Raw genomic sequence first — 17,614 nt, 5'->3', positions numbered from 1 at the left:
AGCAGACATGTGTGTTGACAGTTTAAGCAGTGCATAGATCAGAGAGCATGGGAGTGGAGAGGGGTAGAAAGAGAACTGAGCTGATGGCAGTTAATCAGTGGAGAGGAGTTTAGTAAATGATAATGCCTTTAATCTGTTTTTTACCATAAAAGAGTTGAAGGATGCAATTATGTCTGGGGCAAATACCACCCCGGGGAGAGATAGGTTGTCGTATGAGTTATTTAAACATCTGGATGATACTGTACTTGATGAAATCTTAGCTTTGTTTAATACTGTGTGGGCAGAGGGTTATTTACCAAAGGAATGGAAACATGCAGTCGTGGTCCCTATTTTAAAACCGGGCAAAGAGGCATCTGACCCTAGTTCATATCGCCCTATAGCGCTCACAGCAGTGCTCTGTAAAATTATGGAGAGGATGGTAACCAACAGACCAGTTTATTTTTTAGAAACGAGAGGACTATTTGCTGATATACAGAATAGCTTTAGGAATGGAAGGTCTACAATGGAGTCTGTATCAGTTTTGGATCAGGATATTAAAAGGGCATTTTAAAGCAAGGAAACAGTAGTGAGTGTATTCCTTGATATTGAGAAGGCATATGATTCTTTGTGGAAAGAGGGATTAATAGAAACATAGAAACATTGAAATTAGGTGCAGGAGTAGGCCCTTCGAGCCTGCACCGCCATTCAATATGATCATGGCTGATCATCCAACTCAGTATCCCGTACCTGCCTTGTCTCCATACCCCCTGATCCCCTTAGCCACAAGGGCCACATCTAACTCCCTCTTAAATATAGCCAAGAACTGGCCTCGACTCCCCTTTGTGGCAGAGAGTTCCAGAGATTCACCACTCTCTGTGTGAAAAAAGTTCTTCTCATCTCGGTTTTAAAGGATTTCCCCCTTATCCTTAAGCTGTGACCCCTTGTCCTGGACTTCCCTAATATCGGGAACGATCTTCCTGCATCTAGCCTGTCCAACCCCTTAAGAATTACCCCTTAATGATTAACATTTTTGAATTGGGAGTCAGGGGATGAATGTTCAACTGGATTAAGGATTTTGTATTGAATAGAACAATACAAGTAATGCTTGGAAGTGTCGGCTCAGAGACTGTAGAAATAGAGAATGGAACCCCGCAGGGAATTGTTATCAGTCCAGTTTTATTTAATATCATGATAAACAACATATTTTGTAAATTAGAGACAGGATTTGGTCTGTCTTTGTTTGCAGATGACGGGGCCATCTGGAAAAGAGGTCGTAATGTAGAGTTTGTTTTAAAACAGATTCAAAGAGTGTTAGTGTCTGTAGAGGAATGGGGGGACACATGGGGCTTTAAAATCTCTGCCTCTAAGACTAAATATATGGTATTTGGTTTTAAAAGAAAGTTACCTAAGTTAGGGTTGTATATGTATGGGTCTCTATTGGAGAAGGTAAAGGTTTTTAAGTTTTTGGGTGTTTGGTTTGAAGAGCGTATGACTTGGGCTGTGCATGTAGGTAAAATTGTGTTGAAGTGTGAAAAAGTTCTGAATGTTATGAGAAGTCTGGTTGGGTGTGAGTGGGGGGGGCAACAGGGAGACAATGCTGCTAATTTATCAGGCCATGACCAGATCTTCTCTTGACTATGGGTGTTTTGTGTATGGGTCTGCGTCTAAAACTGTTCTGGCTAGGCTAGATGTGTTGCAGGCAATGGTTTTGAGGCTTTGCTGTGGAGCCTTCAGGACTTCCCCAGTCCCTGCCCTTTGTTGCAATGGGAGAAATGCCATAAGGCTACCTGTGCCCTATTGGGTTCTTCCTGAACTGTTTATTGAGCTTGCTTTTCTTCAGGAAAAAGATAAGCTCGAGGTGACTCCAAGAATAGTGGAATATCTTAATTCAATCAGTGAGAGCACTTTGATTGTTTTTACAGATGGATCTAAAGATCCAATTAGTGGGAGAGCTGGGTTTGGAGTGTATGTGGAGCAGCTTGGGTTGAAGATTGGCCGGCACATTTCTGATGAAAGCTCTGTTCTCACGACTGAATTAATGGCAATTCAATGGGCTCTATGGTGGATTGAGGAAGCCAGTTTTAGAGAAGTCATTATCTGTTCTGATTCTGCAGCTGCTCTTGAAACGTTAAGAGTAGGGAATTCTAAAGCTCGTCCTGACATTCTAAATGAAATCTTGAGTGTGTTTTCTAGAATTGGGTTTGCGTGTAACATCACTTTTTGCTGGGTTCCCGGGCATGCTGGGGTGAGGGGGAATGAGCAGGTGGACCTCATAGCAAAGGAGAGTTTATGAAGAGAAATAGATATCCATGTATCATTGGGGAGATTGGAACTGAGAGAAATAATTAAAGAGGGCATAACAAAAGAATGGCAGAGAGGATGGGAGATGGAAGTCGGGGGTAGACACTACTTTTCTATACAATCTGAAGTTAGGAAAATATGTTTCTGTACATCTCTGTCCTGTAGGGACTCCGTTAAACTGTGTAGATTGAGGTTGGGACACTGTGGGTTAAATGAGTATTTGTGCATTGTAGGGAACATGTTTCTGGCTTGTGTGAATGTGGGAGTAATGAGACAGTTAAGCATGTTTTCCTAGAATGTAAATAGTACAGGGTAGAAAGAAAAGTATTGTTTGTTAGACTGACAGGACTTGGAGTTGAGGCTTTTACTGTTTCATCTTTGTTTGGACACAGTGAGAATCATCAACTGATATCCAGGGCTGTTTTTCAATTCTTGCAAGTTACAGGACTGTATGTAAGAATTTAGTTCAAACTTTGACCTGTGGAGGACAGTAATACGCTTGGCAGCGTCTACACTGCCTGATTCGTATAAGAAGCAGTTTTACATTAACCCACAGAGTCTGTGGTGACCAGCAGTCATTCTTGCAGGTGTGATTTTGAAATCTGGATATTTTGAGAATTGCAAAGTTTTTAATTTTCGAAATGTTTAAAGATTCCTAAGTTTCAAACAAAATTCTGAAATTTTAAATTCTGAAATTTAAAAGAAAATTCTGAGATTTTAAAAGTTTGAAATTCTGAAGTTTAAAATGCATTTGTTTAAAACAAAAAGTTTTATTTCATTAGTTTTAACATTGTAAATTCTGAAGTTTGAAAAAAAAATTCAATTGTTTAAAACAAAAAAAATGTCATTAGTTTTAGCATTTTAAATTCAGAACTTTTAAATTCTGAAGTTTGAAACAAAAAGATCATTCCTTTAAACCAAAAAAAACTTCATTTCGTTAGTCAAGTCACTTTTATTTATATAGCACATTTAAAAAACAACTCTCGTTGGGCAAAGTGCTTTACATTGTTGGAGGTACTAACGTTATACAACAGTGCTTCATAGATTAAATACATACATCATTACATACATATAGCCCTCCCTCACAGGAAGTCAAAAAAGGCTTGAAAGCTGCTCTGAACCGGCCCTGCTGAGTGCCCCCCACCCCATGAACTGTCTCCCTCGGATGGTCACGTCACACATCAACCCGGCACAGACACATTTGCACCTTAGACTGTTTTGACTGTTTTATTGTTTTACTGCTCTTTTTATAAATCATGTTTCTCGGGGTATCTAAATGTAAATTTTATTAGCTGTTTAAGTTATGACTATTGGATGGAAGCTGCAAACCTAATCTCGTTGTGCAATGACAATAAAATATTATTATTATTATGAGTTTTAAGTCTCGACTTTAAAGGAGTCGATGGAGGGGGCAATTGTGATGGGAGGAGGGATGCTGTTCCACAGTCTGGGAGCTGCAACCGCAAAAGCGCGGTCGACATTAGTTTTAATATTTTAAATTCGGAAGTTTGGAAAAAAATAATTTCATTTGTTTAAAACACCAAAAAAAATAATTAGTTTTAACACTTTTCATTCTGAAGTTTCAAATTCTGAAGTTTGAAACAAAAATATAATTTGTTTAAAACAAAATAACTTCATTAGTTTTAACATTCTGAAGTTTTAAATACCGAAATGTAAAAAAAAATTTGTTTGTTTAAAACACCCCAAAAAAAATCATAAATTTTAACATTTTTAAAGCCTGGAGCTTTAAAATTTGTTTAGTAATCGCTAGTTTTCACGTGTGCATGAGTTCTAGCCTACATACTCGCTGATACCACAGATTCACAACTCTCTGGGTGAAAATGTTTTTTCCTCATCTCAGTCCTAAATGGCCTCCCCCTTATTCTTAAACTGTGATGTTTTCTGGTGTAAACACTCCTTGTTAGTGTTGCAATTTGCACCACTTACCCTGCAAGCAGATTTCAATCAAATCAATTGTGTGAATTATCTGCAAACTCTCTCGATCCCATTCAATCTCGTTCCTTCCTGTCTCCTGAATAGGGTCGCCATTGTTCTCACTCCCAAACAAGGGACAAAAGGTCAAAATACGGGACAAATTCCCCACGGCAATTCGTTGATCAACTGGGCCGTGGCTGGGTGAATGATGAGTTGGCCCCGGGTGCTGGACTGTACACAAAGCCCAGCCGGCGGGGCCAGCTGAGGAGTTTTGGCCCGGGGGCCGCGTGCACAGTCCGGTGCCCCGTCCAACTCATGAACCGTGAGAAGGAGGGGCGGTGGTGTCGGCGGTCAGCGAAGGTCCGAGGGCGGACAGCTGACTGGGCTGTCGACCGACCGACGGGGCCACGGGCGAGGCGCTGCTGCTGCACTCCATGGGCTGCACTACGTCGGGACGGGTGAGGCGGGGTCCGACCTGACTGTCCCCTCGACCCGAGTAGCAACGGTCAAATACGGGACAAGGGCCAAACCAATTTAGCCCAATATACGGGATGTCCCGGCTAACACAGGACAGTTGGCAACTCTACTCCTGAAAACTATGTCCTCTGCTTCTTGACTTCACCCTCCCAAGGGTAATGGAGTTTGTACATTCACCCTTTCTATTCCCCTCATGATCTAACACACCTCTATAAGATCACTTCTCAGCCTCCTGCGCTCCAAGGAATAGACAATAGGTGCTGGAGTAGGCCATTCGGCCCTTCGAGCCAGCACCGCCATCAATTAAGGAAGAGTGCGGATCTTATTGAAACATATAAGATTATTAAAGGTTTGGACACGCTAGAGGCAGGAAACATGTTCCCGATATTGGGGAAGTCCAGAACCAGGGGTCACACTGTTTAAGAATAAGGGGTAACCCATTTAGAACTGAGTCAGGGGATATGGGGAGAAGGCAGGAACGGGGTACTGATTGGGGATGATCAGCCATGATCACATTGAATGGCGGTGCTGGCTCGAAGGGCCGAATGGCCTACTCCTGCACCCATTGTCTATTATCTAATCCACAGGGAGACTTGGATCAGATCGAGCTAGCTGGCGCCCTGTCGGAGGAAGGCCGTTCTTTGGCCACCAATAACAACCACAAACAGTGCCCTTCCCTGGTGAGTTCATCTCCATTTCATTTTGTAGTGGACTAGCCACAAAACTTAAAAAAAAATTTAAAAAAATTAAATATATAGTAAGGGCGCAGCGGTAGAGTTGCTGCCTTACAGCGAATGCAGCGACGGAGACCTGGGTTCGATCACGACTACGGCCGCTGTCTGTACGGAGTTTGCACGTTCTCTCCGTGACCTGCGTGGATTTTCTCCAAGATCTTCGGTTTCCTCCCACACTCCACAGACGTGCAGCTTTGTGGTAAATTGTCTTGATAAATGTAAAAACTGTCCCTAGTGTGTGTAAGATAGTGTTAGTGTGTGGGGATCGCTGGTCGGCACGGACCCAGTGGGCCGAAGGGCCTGTTTCTGTGCTGTATCTCTAAATTGAACCAAACTATGTGCTGGAGTAACTCGGCAGCACAGGAAGCATCTCTGGGTAGAAAGAAAACTGGTCACGGGAAAACGTGCAAATTCCGTACCGACAGCACCCATAGTCGGGATCGAACCCGGGTCTCTGGCGCTGTGAGGCTGCAACTCTGCTGCTGTGCCACCGTGCAGGTGGGGGGGGGGGGGGAGACATTCGGCCCTTCGAGCCAGCACCGCCATTCAATGTGATCATGGCTGATCATCCCCAATCAGTGCCCCGTTCCTGCCTTCACCCCATATCCCCTGACTCTGCTATCTTTAAGAGCCCTATCTAGCTCTCTCTTGAAAGTATCCAGAGAACTGGCCTCCACTGCCCCCCGAGGCAGAGAATTCCACAGACTCACAACTCCCTGTGTGAAAAAGTGTTTCCTCGTCTCCGTTCTAAATGGGTTACCCCTTATTCTTAAACGGTGGCTCCTGGTTCTGGACTCCCCCAACATCGGGAACATGTTTCCTGCCTCTAGCGCGTCCAAACCCTTAACAATCTTGTATGTTTCAATAAGATCCCCTCTCATCATTCTAAACTCCAGAGTGTACAAGCCCAGCCGCTCCATTCTCTCAGCATATGACAGTCCCTCCATCCCGGGAATTAACCTTGTATACAAGCCCAGCCGCTTCACCTTAATATTCAGAAATCACAACAAGAAACATGAAAATAAAGTGATAAATGGAAAGGTTTGGGGATGTGCAAAGTTGGGGGGGGGGGGCAGTCTCAGTCTACCCCATGGCAGAAGGGAGAGGAGTTGTACAGTTTAATAGCCACAGGGAAGAAGGATCTCCTGTGGCGTTCTGTGCTGCATCTTGGTGGAACCAATCTGTTGCTCAAGGTGCTCCTCAGTTTGACCAGTGTATCCCAGAGGGGGTGTGAGCTGTATTGTCCAGGATGCTCCACGATACCACACGCTCCGTTGCGTACTACACGTCAGTTTTGCATGAGTAGTCTATCTTGATCCGCTCTAGGATCTTTGACCACACCTTCTCTGTTGCTTCAGGACACTGAGGTCCTCCTTGAAGTGCGGGAAGAGGTTCGTCCAACAGAAGCTGATGATGATGAAGAGGTATGTCTCTCCAGCTGCCAACAAGATCCAAGAGTCCTTTAAGGATGGACACAAAATAGTGGAGTAGCTCTGGCAGCATCACTGGAGGGAAGGAATGGGTGATATTTTGAAACCCTGCTCCTTAGGCCCAAGTCATACCCCCATCTCTTGTTCCAAGGGGATTTGAGTCCAGCCTTTAGCCGTTCCAGAGCAGAGGCAAAACAATAGACATAGAAACATAGAAATTAGGTGCAGGAGTAGGCCATTTGGCCCTTCGAGCCTGCACCGCCATTCAATATGATCATGGCTGATCATCCAACTCGGTATCCTGTACCTGCCTTCTCTCCATACCCTCTGATCCCCTTAGCAACAAGGGCCACATCTAACTCCCTCTTAAATATTGCCAATGAACTGGCCTCGACTACCCTCTGTGGCAGAGAGTTCCAGAGATTCACCACTCTCTGTGTGAAAAAAGTTCTTCTCATCTCGGTTTTAAAGGATTTCCCCCTTATCCTTAAGATGTGATCCCTTGTCCTGGACTTCCCCCAACATCGGGAACAATCTTCCTGCATCTAGCCTGTCCAACCCCTTAAGAATTTTGTAAGTTTCTATAAGATCCCCTCTCAATCTCCTAAATTCTAGAGAGTATAAACCAAGTCTATCCAGTCTTTCTTCATAAGACAGCCCTGACATCCCAGGAATCAGTCTGGTGAACCTTCTCTGCACTCCCTCTATGGCAATAATGTCCTTCCTCAGAGTTGGAGACCAAAACTGTACGCAATACTCCAGGTGTGGTCTCACCAAGACCCTGTACAACTGCAGTAGAACCTCCCTGCTCCTATACTCAAATCCTTTAGCTATGAAATCCTTTTGTTATCAAATCCTTTTGCTATGAGACAATAGGTGCAGGAGTAGGCTATTCAGCCCTTCGAGCCTGCACCGCCATTCAATGTGATCATGGCTGATCATCCACAATCAGTATTCCGTTCCTGCCTTCTCCCCATATCCCCAGACTCACTCTTGGTGCCGGCGCTTCTCCACTCACACTCACACACTACCATGTCCGGCAGATCGGTGTGGGCCGAGACCAGGAGCAAGGCGAAGGATGACATCAAACGGGTCATGAAAGCTATCGAAAAAGTCGAGCTGAAATATCACTTATATCCTCTCTCCAGAGATGCTGCCTGATCCGCTGAGTTACTCCAGCCTTTTGTGTCTATCCCGGTTTAAACCAGCATCTGCAGTTCCTCCCTGAAGACTGCAACAACCAGGTTCAGGAATAGCTACTTCCCCACAGCCATCAGGCTATTAAACCTGGCTCGGACAAAACTCTGATTATTGGTGGACCATTATCTGCTATTTGCACTTCATCAGTTTATTTGTTTATGTGTGTGTATATATTTATATTGTGGTATATGGACACACTGATCTGTTTTGTAGTAAATGCCTACTATGTTCTGTGTGCTAAGCAAAGCAAGAGTTTCATTGTCCTATCAGGGACACATGACAATAAACTTACTAGAACACATAACTGAAGTCGGGTCGGGTCAAAGATAGGGCCAGGTTATTACAATGGCGAATGTTACGCCCCGTTGCATACTACACGTCAGTTTTGCATGAGTAGTCCATGTTGCTCCGCTCTAGGATCTTTGACCACACCTTCTCTGTTGCTTCAGGACACTGAGGTCCTCCTTGAAGATCGGGAAGAGGTCCATTCCACAGAAGCTGATGATGATGAAGAGGTATGTCTCTCCAGCTGACAACATGATCCAAGAATCCTTTAAGGATGGACACAAAATACTGGAGTTACTCAGGCAGCATCTCTGGAGGGAAGGAATGAGTGATATTTTGAAACCCTGCTCCTTAGGCCCAAGTCATACCCCCATCTCTGGTTCCACGGGGATTTGAGTCCAGCCAAGTCCATCCTTTAGCTGTTCCAGAGCAGAGACAAAGCAATAGACAATAGGTGCAGGAGTAGGCCATTCGAGCCAGCACTGCCATTCAATGTGATCATGGCTGATCATCCACAATCAGTACCCTGTTCCTGCCTTCTCCTCGTATCCCCAGATTCTGCTATCTTTAAGAGCCCTATCTAGCTCTCTCTTGAAAGTATCCAGAGAACCGGCCTCCACCGCCCTCTGAGGCAGAGAATTCCACAGACTCACAACTCCCTGTGTGAAAAAGTGTTTCCTCATATCCATTCTACATGGCTTACTCCTTATTCTTAAACTGTGTGACCCCTTGGTTCTGGACTATACAACTGCAGAAGGACCTCTCTACCATACTGAAATCCTCTTGTTATGAAGGCCAACATTCCATTGGCTTTCTTCACTGCCTGCTGTACCTGCATGCCAACTTTCAGTGACCGGTGTACAAGGACACCCAGGTCTCGCTGTACCTCCCCCTTACCTAACCTAACCTGACTTATGAATGAATAGCCTCTGAGAATGTAGGATGAATTATTATTTTTTGCACAGTTCCTGTATTCTATATATTGATTACTTGAATAAAGTCTATTTTGAATTTTTTTTTAAAAGGTAACACTCTCCCCACAGGTCCCTGTTACAAAGGGACGTCACGACAGGCTGGGTGAAGAAGATTTGAACGATACCCTAGAATATGTACCTGACAACATCCAGGCCGATCGCCCCTCTGTCTCCGAATCCAACCCGTGAATCTCTGTCGGTGAATCCCGTATCAGCGGAATAATCCTTTGCTGATTTGTCATCACGTTTGGTAAATTAATTAAAAAATGAGTTGGTGAAATCTCTTTTTTTTGGTTTTGGAGCCTTCAATTTTCCAGATCTGAGACCGAGTCCCTTTCCCCCCCCACCTGGAGGCCAGTTAAAGCTGGGGGTATTGTGTTGGTATCATGGTAGTTGACGTTTATACATCGACGAGACCAAACATAGACCGGGCAATCGCTTCCCCCAACACCTCCGCTCGGTTCGCAATAACCAACCTGATCTCCCGGTGGCTCAGCACTTCAACTCCCCCTCCCATTCCGTACCCCACTTTCCTGTCCTGGGCCTCCTCCATGGCCAGAGTGAGTCCCACCGCAAATTGGAGGAGCAGCACCTCATATTTCGCTTGGGCAGTTTACACCCCAGCGGTATGAACATTGACTTCTCCAATTTCAGGTAGTCCCTGCTTTCTCCCTCCTTCCCCTCCCCTTCCCAGCTCTCCCACAGCCCACTTTCTCCACTTCTTCCTTTCTTCTTCCTGCCCCCTATATCCCCCCCCTCCCCCACCCCACATCGGTCTGAAGGGTCATGACCCGATACTTGAATAGACAATAGACAATAGGTGCAGGAGTAGGCCATTCGGCCCTTCGAGCCAGCACCACCATTCAATGTGATCATGGCTGATCATCCCCAATCAGTATCCCGTTCATGCCTTCTCCCCATATCCCCTGACTCCGCTGTTTTTAAGAGCCCTGTCCAGCTCTCTCTTGAACGTATCCAGAGAACCGGCCTCCACCACCCTCTGAGGCAGAGAATTCCACACTCACCACTCTCTGTAAGAAAAAGTGTTTCCTCATCTCCGTTCTTAATGGCTTGCCCCTTATTCTTAAACTGTGTGGCCCATGTTTCTGGATTCCCCCAATATCAGGAACATGTTTCCTGCCTCTAGCGTGTCCAAACCCTTAATCTTGTGTTTCAATAAGATGCCCCCTCATCCTTCTAAACTCCAGAGAGTACAAGCCCAATCGCTCCATTCTCTCAGCATATGACAGTCCCGCCATCCTGGGAATTAACCTGGTGAACCTACACCATTTTGCTACCCACAGGGCCCAAGCGGAATCAAGGAATATGGGGAGAAGGCAGGAACGGGGTACTGATTGTGGATGATCAGCCATGATCACATTGAATGGCGGTGCTGGCTCGATGGGCCGAATGGCCTACTCCCGCACCTATTGTCTATTGTGACGATGAACACAACTAAACCAGGCCAGAGCAACAAGTCAAACATAATCACATCAACCAGCCAACAGTTTACAATAGACAATAGTGGCAGGCAGCAATGTTGGGAGAGAAAAGCAAGTGGTTACTACTAATTCCCCTGTACGAGGCATCGCGTGGAGATAGGGCGGGGGAGAAACGGGAAGGAAGGAGAGAGAGAGGGAAGAGAGAAAGGAGGGAGAGAGAGCAAAGAGAGAGAGAGGCGTTTTCTGTTTATGTAAAAACCCATTTGAGAACCATGGGCGATTTTTCAATTTTACAGCCGATTTGTCACTTCTGAAACTTTATAGATGAAAAAGGAATCAAGAAAAAAAACAAATAATGCCTTACTGTTGATGAAATGCAGCGAGCAAACGCGATAATTCCCAATATTTTAAATCTCGATATCTGCACGGTCAATGTTCGCCAAGTACTCTGGCTGTTGTTGTTCCTTCAGCTCTCGCTTCTATCTACCGTCATTTCAGCGTGTTAAAAAGGGCTGCAACCACTTTACAGCCGCATCGAGGTGACTCACTGTGGATTAGACGTGCGTTCAGTGTAATACGCAGCTCAGAGAGCCGTGACCTTCTCGCTTCCTGGCCTGGCAGAGACTGAATGAGGCACGATACTTCCTGGTTTTATAATCCCTCCCCCTGCCGCCAGCGGGGGCAGCAGTGAGAATGGGGAATTTTTTAAAAACATTAATATCTCTCTCATTTTTCATCGACCGAAAAAATCCTCTGCACCTTTTAACTGAGTGACTGCACTGCCAGCCCACGAGCTGTGAGTAAGTGAACTGTCAGCCCACCAGCCATGTGACTGCACAGCCAGCCCACCAGCCGTGAGTGACTGAACTGCCAGCCCAATAATCCATTCAGTCCACCCTCTACCCCTTCTCTCTCACAGAGTCTGTCACCTGTTTTGGGCAGAAATTCTGGCAGTTTCTCTGCTGCCATCCTGCCAGGTTCGAGTGACTGTACTGCCAGAGCTCAGTGACTGAGCTGCCTGGCCTCAGTCGCTGAGCTGCCAGCCCAAGAATCCATTCAGCCATCAATGTCCATACTAGCCCTCTGGAAACCAGACCCTTGGAATTGGTGGAGAGGTGGAATATTGCATTGGGTGACCAGCCCTCCCGTGTAATGTTCGGACCCAACGGGTCCCACTTAGTCTAGTTAGGGATATTTTTTACATTTACCAAGACAATTGTTTACATTTATCAAGCCTTGGAGTGTGGGACGAAACCGAAGATCTCCGAGAATACCCATGAGATCACGGAGAAAACATGCAAACTCCGTACAGACAGCACCCGTAGTCAGGATCGAACCCGGGTCTCTGGGGCTGCATTCGCTGTAAGGCAGCAAATCTACTGCTGCGCCACCGTGACAGTCACGTGACCGCCCATATTCAGCAGCTCCACGTCACAGAAAATACTTTGATCCAGGAAGTGGAGATAAAATGGCTTCGAAACACCAGGTCGAGAGTTGGACCGAGGAGGCAGTTTGTCCCATCTGCCTGGATTTCTTCACCGATCCGGTGATACTGGAGTGTGGGCACAACTTCTGCCGCTCCTGCATCACACAGAGTTGGGACAGCAAGGCGAGAAACTCCTGCCCGGAATGTAGAGCGGTGTTTACAGACCGCACCCTCAGGGTGAATCGGGCCTTGGTTAGACTGTCTGAGAAAGCTCGAACACTGAGCCCGAATCTCAAAGAGAAGGAAAGTAAACTTCACTGCGAGGAACATCAGGAAGAACTGAAGCTGTTTTGTGAAACGGACAAGAAACTGATCTGTGCGATTTGTGCAGCTGGGCGGGAACACAAGACTCACAGCTTCATGCCGGTAGAAGAAGCTGTTGAAATCTACAAGGTAAAACAAAACCGATTCTGATCACTTCATTGTGTAATCTTTTTTTTTTTTTCTGACATTTTTATTCTCTGATCTGAAACCCAACCCCAGGAACAGGTGAAATCTTCTTTCAAATCTCTCACAGAAAAGAAATTAGCGATCGAGAAAATGGAGCATAAACAGAAAGAGAGGATTTCTGGAGTTCGGGTGAGGCTTTGTACTATCGATTTCATTATTTTGTGTAGTAATTGATCCCTGTGATGCCTGTAATAATGGGCACCTCTATAGAGCTCAGTAGTCGAGGACACGAGATCTTGGGAGCGGTTGGGCAGCCAAGGACTTTACTCACTGGAGCGCAGGAGTCTGAAGAATGATCTATTGCAGGTGTATAATATCACGAAACAAAATGTCAGGGTGAATACTCAGTCTTTTACCCTGAGTGGGGCGTCGAGCATGCGAGGGCATAGCATTAAGGTGAGAGGGTACAGATTTAATATGAACATTAAGGGCAACTTTGATCGTGGGTATATGGAACGAGCTGCCAGGGGAGGTTGTTGATTCAGGTATTATAACAATATTTAAAAGATATTTGAACAAATTCGTGGAGAGAAGATTTTAGCACCAGGTGACCAAATGCGGACAAGTGGAAACAGCGCAGATGGGACGTGTTGGTCGGTATCTAACCCCCTTTGCTCTATGACTCTATGAGGTCTGTCATTCTAAGTGTTGCTGCTGTCTGCTAGTTCTCGGGACCTGGTTCTGTCCAGTGAGTGTCAATGGACACGTGAAATGGAATAGGTTGCAGGGAATTGTACTGGGGAAATGGGAATGATGTGCTTGTACATAACTTTCATCAAATATTTCAGAATTATCAAGACGAGCCCTTGAATTGCCAAGGTAATGAAAACTACGGATTAAATACAGGTAAATGGGATTAATGTAGATACGTACAGAGCCCAGCATAGACATGTTGGGCCGAAGGGACTATTTCTGCACTTCAGGACTAGAGATTCAGTTGCCAAATGTCACCTTCCATGTCATGAAGAAACACAGCAGAGTGTCATAATATATTGATTCTCATCTTTCATCTGACAGGAAGAGTCATACAACCTTCAGTCACAGACCACATCCCAGTTTGCTGAACTGCACCAGATTCTCACTGAGAAAGAGCAGCGCGCACTCGGAGATATCCGGGAAGATGAGGCGAAGATTGTAAAAACAATGGAGAAAAATCTTCAAGAGATACAAAAGAATTTAAATTCCATTCAGGAGGAACTCTCAAAGTTACAGGAACAGATAGACCACAAGGACGGCGTGATATTTTTGAAGGTGAGTGGTTACACTACAGTTTGGTGAAGTGGAAGTGCATAGTCTCAAAGTGGTGGGTTAAATTCCTGAAATAAATGCTGCATTGACCAGTAATTCAGTACTGGGTCAATGTTCCATCTGCTCCATCTACTCACCACATCCGACAATAATGCCCCAAATTCCAGGAGTCCTTGTGTATTTATCCCACTTCAAATTCAATTTATCTGCAATATTGTCTTCAGGCCACCCTGTTAGTTCCACATTCTGTTTACAGCATTTCTTGTGGAATTTATTACAGGCCATCACACATTCCAGGCATTATCTCTCTTTTCCCCACAAGTAGTGATAATATTTCCAACCTCCACCCATTTAAATCCGCCGCTGATCTTAAAATATTCCATCCCATTATCTCTGACACCTTCTCCAGATAAAATCCCACGTCCTGCCCAGTCTTACTCGTAAGTTGCATACTCGCAGTTATTTTCATCCACATTCCTAATGCTTTCCCCCGTGTTCGATGTCTCTACGACAATATCCACTTTCTGTCTGTGTGACAGCGGCAAAGAGTTGGGAAATGGGAATTACCAGAGGTTTTTTTGTAGCAATTTGGTGAAATGCCCGCTGTCAGGATCATGATCCATCTCAGTCTATTGAGATTTGTGTTTTATTTATTTCAGGAGGAAGCTGGTCACAAGAGGAGGTAGGACATGCTTTTGACTGAAACAATGTATGTTTTTATACTACAGCTCAAAACAGCTAATGCTCAGTTTCTAACCAGCTGTTAAATATTTGCAGGGTTAGTGATGAATCCAATACAATGTCGGTGGTAGTTGGCGCGTTGCCCATTGAAAACTATGATCGCACCTTTTTCTACAACATGCCATTGAGAGAAACATCTGATCTCGTCAAACGAGGTAAAACTAATACCTTTTCCATTGGTCTCTTTCAAGACATCTTTATGCAATATTTATATGTGAAGATTCATGGTATTAATGGCTCTGGGGGAAGCATCACAGAGACGGAGAGTGAAGTTTGTTTGCACTTGAACAAATCCTTGCTCCTGGGAGAATGGGTCTGTTGTGCAGGGTGAAATTGCATAGACTAGGCCTGTGTACTCGAGAGTTCAAGTTCAAGTATATTACAGTAGATCTCAGTGAAAGTCCTTACAGGGCTCAGTGGGCTGGATGCAGGGAGAATGTTTCCCGTGTCTGAGGGGTCTGGAGTCAACGGAAACCCTCTCAGAATGTGGGCTGAACCATTTAGGACAGAGACAAGGAGATATTACTGCATGCAGAGCCTGGGCAACCTTTGGAATTCCCTGCACCGATAGCTGTGTATAATCAGTCATTCCGTGCTCTTGGAGCCAGAGAGCCATGGTTGTACATTACAGAGTCAGGCCCTTCAGCCCATCACATTCTTGTCCACCTTTTTTCCCAGCCACACAAATCCCATTTGCCCACATTAGAACCATATTATTCTACACCTCGTTTGTTAAATCGCGATGCCTCTTACATGTAGTGATTACATCTGATTCCACCACCTCCTCTGGCAAAATATTCCAGGTATTAGCAACTCCTTGTGTGAAGAAAACTGTCCTCCAGCATTGATATACCTGCATGACAATAAGATTTCGCTGATCGAGCCAAATCCTGCTGCAGACTTTGACAGACTTCTTTGGTATCCACAACATTACATGTTCTCCACAAACACCTCCTACATTCATATCCAACCCATGAAAATATAAAATAAACAGCAAAGGTTGCAGCACCGATCTCTGCTGCACACCACCAGTCCCAGACCTCCATGCAGCAAAATCATCCTTCTACCTCCAACCACCAAGCCAATTGTGGGTCCATTTTACCAACTCGTCTTGGATCCCACCTGCATTCGAATTCTGGAAATCTTACATGCAAAACGTTGTCAAGTCCCCCAGTGAAGTTCATATATTGTTTCACAATGAGATCAGAGTGTTCTTGGTTGTACAGACGCATCAAATCCACGCTCCACTAGAGAAAGCAAGTAAACAGTAGCAGATGGCCTCGCCTGTCCAGTCCACTCCCGTTCAATATGATCACGGCAACTCCACCCCACATCCCTACATCCTCTTTAACCACCTCTAATTACCACTCACATCCGTCTCCTCATCTTCCAATCTGCCTCTCCCTCGCCATCTACTGGCAAGATATTTGAATACCCGCCATTTCTCCATCTTCACCCGCAATCTCTCGTTCATCCTCATTTTACGGATTTGTTTTCCTCGACCGCACGCCCCCGACCCCTCCCGTTCCTGAGAACCCACGGAATCCCCCCTCTCCTGCCCGGTTGACAAACTCCCGGAATGATGTCTGTTGTCCATCGGATGTGGTTGGGGTGAAACCCCGGGCAAGGTGCCAGTTGTCCGCCCGCCTGTGCCCGAGTCTCCCCCCGACCCCCGGGGACTCTCTGATTCTCTGCTTCTCCCCCCAGTCTCCGTCACCCTGGATGTGGAAACAGCGCATGCGCGACTCGAGGTGTCTGAGGATCGGAAGACGGTGAGAGCGACCGGGACCTGGAGGAGTCTCCCTGACACCGGGAAGAGGTTTACATACTTGGAGTGTGTGCTGGGATCGGAGGGATTCACATCGGGGAGACATTACTGGGAGGTGGAGATGGCGGGGAGTCGGCGCTGGAGTCTGGGAGTCGCCGCAGAGTCTGTGGAGAGGAAGAGAGAGGTCACACTGACCCCGGAGACTGGAGTCTGGAGCATCAGGCGGAATGGTGACAAGTTTGATGCATTCACCTCCCCTCCATCCCATCTCCCCGCCCGTCCCATCCCCGGGAGGGTGGGAGTTTATCTCAGTTACGAGTCCGGGACAGTTTCATTTTACGACGCGGACACCAAGTCCCATCTCCACACCTTCACTGGGAATAAATTCACGGAGAAACTTTATCCTCTCTTCTGGCCTTGTGATAAAAACCAGTGGCTGAGAATCTGCTCCGGTTCCACTCCGGGTGTGTAAAAGGGTCGGGTCCCGGGCCCGGCGTCAGGAGCGGGACTCAGGGGCTGTGGGGCAGAAACCCGGTGGACAACAGGTCGGCGCTGAACAAACAGCTCCCATTTAATCCCCAAATTCCTCGTCGTGAAACAAACCCCAGTGAGCGCGGAAATAAAACCAGGGGGGGATGTAAATGTGGGAAGAGTGAAATAAACAGCAACTGAAATCAGAGCTGTCTGTCTGTCTGTCGATCTGTTCATTTTAATGCGTTAACCGCGTCCGGCAAAGGAACAGAAATACTGTTGTGTATTTGATACTTGGAACTGACTTTTAATAACACTCAGACACGGGAGTAAAACTAACAAACTTCTTAATTCCAGGACACCACCTTGAGTCTCTCTCTGAGGTCGTAAACACTAGGACCAGCTGTGTGATTACTAAACCAACTGATGTGCTTAATATTTACTCAGCCGAGCTGACACATTTACAACAGCTACTTGCAAAAAACAACGGCCCACTAACTGCAATGGAGAAACGTTCGTCGGGAAGGAACTGCAGATGCTGGTTTAAACCGGAGATAGACACAAAATGCTGGAGTAACTCAGCGGGACAGATACACACACACACACACACACATACACATACATACACACACACACACACACACACACACACACACACACACACACACACACACACACACAACACACACACAC

At 45.8% G+C, this 17,614-nt stretch overlaps 1 protein-coding gene across 1 annotated transcript; it reads left to right on the top strand.

Annotated features, from left to right (window-relative positions):
• The first annotated feature begins 12,180 nt into the window (after positions 1-12,180).
• Positions 12,181-17,159, top strand: LOC129695014 (zinc-binding protein A33-like). Its single transcript, XM_055631774.1, has 6 exons — positions 12,181-12,636; positions 12,727-12,822; positions 13,711-13,944; positions 14,601-14,623; positions 14,719-14,837; positions 16,390-17,159. Exons 1-6 carry the CDS (start codon positions 12,226-12,228, stop codon positions 16,920-16,922), a joined length of 1,416 nt encoding a protein of 471 aa, XP_055487749.1. The 5' UTR covers positions 12,181-12,225; the 3' UTR covers positions 16,923-17,159.
• Positions 17,160-17,614: the final 455 nt, after the last annotated feature.

Source organism: Leucoraja erinacea, unplaced genomic scaffold, assembly GCF_028641065.1.
Source record: "Leucoraja erinacea ecotype New England unplaced genomic scaffold, Leri_hhj_1 Leri_903S, whole genome shotgun sequence".
Lineage (NCBI taxonomy): Eukaryota > Metazoa > Chordata > Chondrichthyes > Rajiformes > Rajidae > Leucoraja > Leucoraja erinaceus.
This window is presented reverse-complemented; position numbering and strand designations above follow the sequence as displayed.

Coding starts and splice junctions, on each gene's coding strand:
- LOC129695014 (XM_055631774.1), top strand. CDS start 12,226: ATGGCTTCGAAACACCAGGTCGAGAGTTGGACCGAGGAGGCAGTTTGT. Junction 12,637..12,726: donor AAGCTGTTGAAATCTACAAG/GTAAAACAAAAC, acceptor ACCCAACCCCAG/GAACAGGTGAAATCTTCTTT. Junction 12,823..13,710: donor AGAGGATTTCTGGAGTTCGG/GTGAGGCTTTGT, acceptor TTCATCTGACAG/GAAGAGTCATACAACCTTCA.